The 6,000-nt window shown below is 42.8% G+C and overlaps 1 protein-coding gene across 4 annotated transcripts in view; it reads left to right on the top strand.

The window, feature by feature from the left end:
• The first annotated feature begins 1,950 nt into the window (after positions 1-1,950).
• Positions 1,951-6,000, top strand: part of unc5a (unc-5 netrin receptor A) — a 131,975-nt gene continuing 127,925 nt past the window's right edge. For all 4 annotated transcript variants that reach the window (XM_030062535.1, XM_030062534.1, XM_030062533.1 and 1 more), the window contains exon 1: positions 1,951-2,489. In XM_030062535.1, the coding sequence (XP_029918395.1) occupies positions 2,393-2,489 (97 nt within the window). In that variant the 5' untranslated portion in view covers positions 1,951-2,392. The remainder of the gene's footprint in view (positions 2,490-6,000) is intronic.

Here is a 6,000-nt window from a genome sequence, read left to right as displayed (position 1 = left end):
CAGAGGCTGCACTGCATCCTCCTCGGGGGACCCGCTCGGTTGTTTGTAAACAACAAATAATATTAATTTCACACTGGACACCTTCTTTGGATCGATGCCTATCGACCAGGCGAATCAGTTGTCTTTATGGGTTGTGTATGTTATCAGTGTAATTGCCCGGTTCATAGAAACAGACAAGAACAAAAACGCCAAATCTGTAACGTCCAAATGAGCCTCATGTTTTCTTAATACTTTTGAATCAATACGTGTAGCTTCTTTGCATTGTGACTGCTGTGAATAATTCAAGATGATACAAGAGATATGGTGACTCTGCCTCAGATTTGTGACTGATTGCAGAAGAACAAGGTGCTTGAAGTCTCAGGATATTGTAACTCAAGCCAGTGACGGAGGGAAAATTAATTACAACACCACAAATCGATGAACAACTGAATGTGTCAACTCCCCAAAGAGCTGTGATTGTTCATTGTAGTCTGATTGAGGGAGAATGTGGAGCAGGGCAAAAGGGTCTACAAGAATCTGCAGCAGAACAGCAAGGCTGAGGAAGAAAGCACCGTCTTGCCTTGACTCACCATACACGCATTAGCATGTCTTCGGCACATCACACACACATAAGTAATTCCTTTGAGACCAGCTGTAAAGTGATAATACAGCATCAACCAACCATGTGTTCAGACTAGACCGCACAAAGATTGTTCAACCAAGAATGATTCATAGAAATGCAAACAGATCCTCAGAGCCTGCTTTTAAATGTATATTATTATTTTTTTTCCCCAGACAACAGCCCGACCTCACACAAGTGGAAAGGACACACTCCAGTTTGCACAGTTTGATAAGACATGGAGCAGATTATGAGAATAATAAAGGGAGATTATTACGTACAACCTCACAAGTGGCCGAGGCTGAGTCATTCTCTCCCTTTTGCTGCTGTGCGTCTTCCTTGGCCCCTTACCATTCAGCGGCCATCAGGGTTTGATCATGAACTATGGATGTGTGATTGTGTGTGTGTGTGATTGTGTGTGTGTGTGTGTGTGTGTGTGTGTGTGTGTGTGTGTGTGTGTGTGTGTGTGTGTGTGTGTGTGTGCGCTTTGCACTGTCATCCTGCATGTGACTTTGACCTTTAGCAAGGGATGCTAGATGGAGAGAAGGCTTAATGAGTTTGTATAATAGCATGAGCTCTATCTGAGGAATCATCCATCTACATGAGCCCCATAATTAGCTGGTAAGACAGTGGTCCGGTTCTTTTCTTCCACTTATTATTCTGCTGACTTGTATGTGGGAGTGAACAAACAGATAAACAAAGACATAACCCCCCCTCTGAAGAGTATTAATAATCTGCTGCCGATTCTGGCAGCATGCAAAAGGCATGGCTGAACAGGCTGGTAATCACTCCAGTGTCACCATCAGAAATGAGAAAACGCAATCTGGAGCATAAGTCACATCCAGGTCTGAGTTTGCTGACAAGTGTGCTCTCTCTCATGGGAGTGGTAATCCCCTTGGTTCTTCATCTGTGTTTGTCCATCACTGATATACTGCAGCAAACAGAGGAAAAAGCCTAAGACAAAGACACAAACAAATGCATTTGAGACTCGCAAATGCGATCTGCATATATTTGTGTGGAAAGCGCCGATCTGATTCCTCTCCTACAGGATTGAATGACATATCCATCATTTTCATTTTATGCAGATAATATGAAAAGTGCACACTCGGAAAAACTTGAAAGAATATGGATGAAATAATTTTCCATTCTGCTGCGCAATACCAACAAATGAGATGGTTAGTTATGTTTATTCAAGATATGTAAATATTTTCCAAAGAGAAAAGGGATATAATAGTAGGATGCGCTTAGGACGCTCCATTCCGGCCGAGGACGCAGAGTCCGCTCCTGGTTTTGGTGCTCCGCTCATCGCGCCGTACCTTCTCTGCCTGACTCTCATCACTCCAGCATTGCTGTGCAAGCAGATGTTCTCTCTCTGATGCCAGTTCGTACAATATTCGCATTTGGAGAAGGTATTCTTTCGCGGGAAGACTGTAAAGAGGCGAGAAAAGCTGAAACTGCCTGTCTCGCTGGCCGTGCGAGTGAAAGAGAGGAAAAGAGAGAGAGAAAGAGAGAGAGAGAGTTGTGAGCGGATAGCAGCTTTGGAAAGATACAGCAAACCGAGCGAGGCGGCAGTTTATTTACCACACCTGTGATGCGTTGTTCTGAGCAACGAAGACGCACGACTGGGATACTGATGGCCACGCTACGGCAGGAGGATATGTGCTGAGGAAAAGACTTGGGCGTTGTGAAACGGCGTTAAGTGCTACAGAGGACACTCATCGGACCCTAAACTGCCCAATCTGTCAGTGTTTCCTCTCTCCTCTCTGCCTTTTCAAACTTCGGTGATAAAAAAAGATGATGATGCCCTTACTTCTGGGCCCCTTTGTCCGCTGTAGATTCAGCGCCACGCTCGTCATGCTCTGGCTCGTCTTCGCAGGGTTCACCTGCATCGGTGAGTTATTTTATATTATGCGTACGTCTTTTCTGTGAAGATGTAGGTCTGTTCTGGAGCGGTAAGTAGGCTACGCGCAAGAAGGCATGTGACAAGTTAAATATCAGATGGTCTTGAAATACTGTATCCGTGCGTAACAAGATACAGGCAGCCGTCATTGTTCTGTAATTTGCTAGCATTAACAGTCATCAATTAGCCGCCAAGGTTACACAGAAGAGGCTTTGCTGCCTACAGTGTGCGAGGTTAAGTTCAAGCACATTGCACTAAGCCTGAACACGATACAGGCGTTACGGCCAGCTTTGTAATGCTCCTAATAATATTTTGCGGAGCGGTGTGTGTGTGTGTGGAGCTGTTGTTGCATGGGTGTCATCGCTAGTTGTGAGTGGATGGGAAGTTAGGGCTACACCTGCATGAAGGGAATAAGAGCCAGCCCGCACTGTAAGAGATGCCTGAACAGATGGGCAGTGGAACAGTGAAAGGCTCGGCTCAGTAAATACTGCGCTCCAGTCACGGTCATATAGTCAACATTCAGCTCAGTTTGTGAGCCTAATTATAGGCGATTCAAAATATCACGGCGCTAATAATTTAGTTATTATTTATGTGACTGCCGAACAGAGCAAACCGCACATTTTAGAGCCTGTATTCATCCGTCCAGCCGGGATGCTCCACCGGCTGTAAAGAGGCTCATTCAACTCCACGTTTCTCTGTGCTGGGGAGTCATTCCTGCTGCATTTGCAGTATGGTGACAGCTTTACGGAGTTGGGAGACTACCTACTTGCACTGATGAGTTACATTTTATGATGTAGCCTGTTGGCCAGACGCTGCCGACTGCATGCAAATGCGCTTTGATGTACAAAACAATCAGCAAAAGGGTCAGGTAAACAGAGGCATCACTCAGAGTGAAGAAATGTTTGCCTCAGCAGCAACAAATAATCTGCTTGTGACTGATGAGATTTAAAGCTGTTGCAAATGTCCTTCATTTGTATTTCCCCTTTTCAAAATCAAATATTTATCACAATAATGTTATTTAACAGTGGTAGAGGTAAAATACTTAGTTAAGGATGCCAAATTAATCCAGCATTTTACTGTCATACCTGCCATCTTCCTAAAAATATTATAAGATAATGAAGATATGAAGTGAAATCAGTGATTTCCCATTCAGCTTGGACATAGACCAAACTATTCTTTGAAAGCCTTTCTGTGTTTATTTGTTTGGATGTTAAGTATCGTCCTCACCATACAACTGAGCTGGGAACGGCTGGTGAGTATCCAAAAAGCATTTTTCAGGATTTTCACACTTCATTTGCCTTGTGCTTGTTTCCCAACTGTTAACCTTGCTGTGGACAGAAGGCAAACATGTTAAAAGTTGTGTAATTATGTCTCTTGCTTCGGGACACTGAAAATACATGATATGATGAATTAAGAGGGCTTTTCTCTTGCATTAATTAGTGTATAATTATGAATATATTAAGATTAAATAAACAGTCATGCTCCAGGGACCTCATATTTCAAGCAAAGTAAATAGCAGTGCGGTGGTATTTACAAGACACGTGATGATGCATGTTGGAACTGATGTGTCCTGACTGGTTTGCAGGGTTTTATGCAAAATGCTCAACTTCCGCTAGGCTCTCCCCTGTCCTGTCGTCTGTAGCACATTTCTTGGGCACAGCCTTTCTCTGTGTTGCAGTCTGTGCTGTGCCCTAACATGTATTAAGTGAGTACAAGCATGCTTATTGGCTCCCAACACAGCTTACAGGCTGCCTTTATAGGATCGAGTGAGTTGCAGAAATGGATTGGAAGGTAATGCAGGCGCCAATACTTTCTACATCAGGGCCGGGACAGTTTCAGCTGAGATCACTGGAGCTATCCTCTGTAGAGAGAGAAGGCGCTGACTCTGCATTCGTCAGTATCAAAAGGCGACTTGTCTTTTTTGCAGGGAAACATAACTCAGCCAGTAATAAAGGTAGGCCTGTCAATCCAGATTCGAGCTAGTCGAGCACTTTCCCTTTCACTGTTGTGAGTGATCTGACGGGCCGGACAGAGGGGGTAGGTTTGCTTTCAGCCTCAGGAACAAAGAACTATACCACTTCAGCTGTGGCTGCTCAGCACTTGATGCTTCCTCTATTTGTACCTTTTGAGTGCATGTGTTTGTCCGCATAGTTGTGTATTTGTGTGTAGGAGGATGCCTACACAAAGATTTGCATACATGCATCTGTGCCGTATGTGTGTTTTCTGTGTTTAGATTGTTCATCCCTAGCGGTTGTTACTGTTTCATCCATTCATTCTTTTTTTTTTTTTTTGTTAGAGCTGCCTGTTTGTTACTGCTTTGGTACTTCGTCAAGAGAAGATCATCAAAAACCAGCAATCCATGTAGAGAGGATAAAAATCCTGGATTTTCCTTTGTTTTCCCTCTGCCCAGTGAGAGCGTTGCCAGGCAATTGTTGTCTGGATCAGTAAGGGAGCATGGGATTTGGTATCAGACCACTTCCTACTTGTGTGAACAATCACCTCAGAGCAATTTCCACAGGGTGTAAACCTTGTGATGATGCGAGGAGACGGCCATTACAACAAGCAGAAGAAAGCTGTTGCATAATACTATTATTTTTGAGTTCCCATTTCTCTTGCATGAGTACAGTCACATGAGGGATTCTGTTGCTAGTCTTGTCTCTCATAATTCTAATTTGAATCATCCCAGGGTTGTCTCACTCACAAGCAGTTTTGTCTCCCCTCATTGACTCACTAAAGAATGTGATAAGGAGAGAGAAAGCTGAAATTAACATAATTTATTGGGGGAAATTGCCTTCTGGTCAAAGGAATTTAAAACCGCTTCTTTTCTGTCCCATAGCTAATGCATGGCAAATGATGGCCATGTATTTGCGGGGATATGGTCTTTCACTTGGCAGTGATAATTTACTACCAAAAAGAGTTTTTGTTCCCTCCAGTCGTGAGAGATGAATTCAAATGGCACATGCAAAGGGAAGACTTATGCACTGAGGGAAAAAAATTTAACATAAGATTATTTATTTTCCCAAACCCTGATACCCATCCAATAAATTAGCATGATGTACAAGTGCAGAAGGCATCAAGCAAAAGGGAAAATGCACTTTAGAAGAGACAAAAAAATGAAGCTCATTTCACTACTTAGGAAAGCACAGCTTACAAAATTTGAATTGGTTGATATGAAAAGACAGAAAAATTGCTTATTTTCAGCACAGTGTCGATCAAATAATATTGCACTTTCGTTCACTGCCCATCAAATTAATTTGTCTGTTTGAAAGAATGCAGATGGATGTTTATTTACTATGTAAGTTTCTGACCAAAAATGAAACATTAGTGTGCACATTCTACACAAGTTGAGTTCAGGTCGAGGGTAAACAAAGATCTGCAAAAACAAGCTCCCAGTAATCTTTTCACACAACATGTTGGTCATAGACCTTCATCACAAAATGCTGTATGAATAAACTACCTATCTTATCTTACTTAGCTTATTTTTCAGTGTATGCATATCCTC

The sequence above is a fragment of the Myripristis murdjan genome, chromosome 10 (genome assembly GCF_902150065.1).
Source record: "Myripristis murdjan chromosome 10, fMyrMur1.1, whole genome shotgun sequence".
Lineage (NCBI taxonomy): Eukaryota > Metazoa > Chordata > Actinopteri > Holocentriformes > Holocentridae > Myripristis > Myripristis murdjan.
Note: the sequence above shows the minus strand (reverse complement) of the source record. Positions and strands in the feature narration are given on the sequence as shown.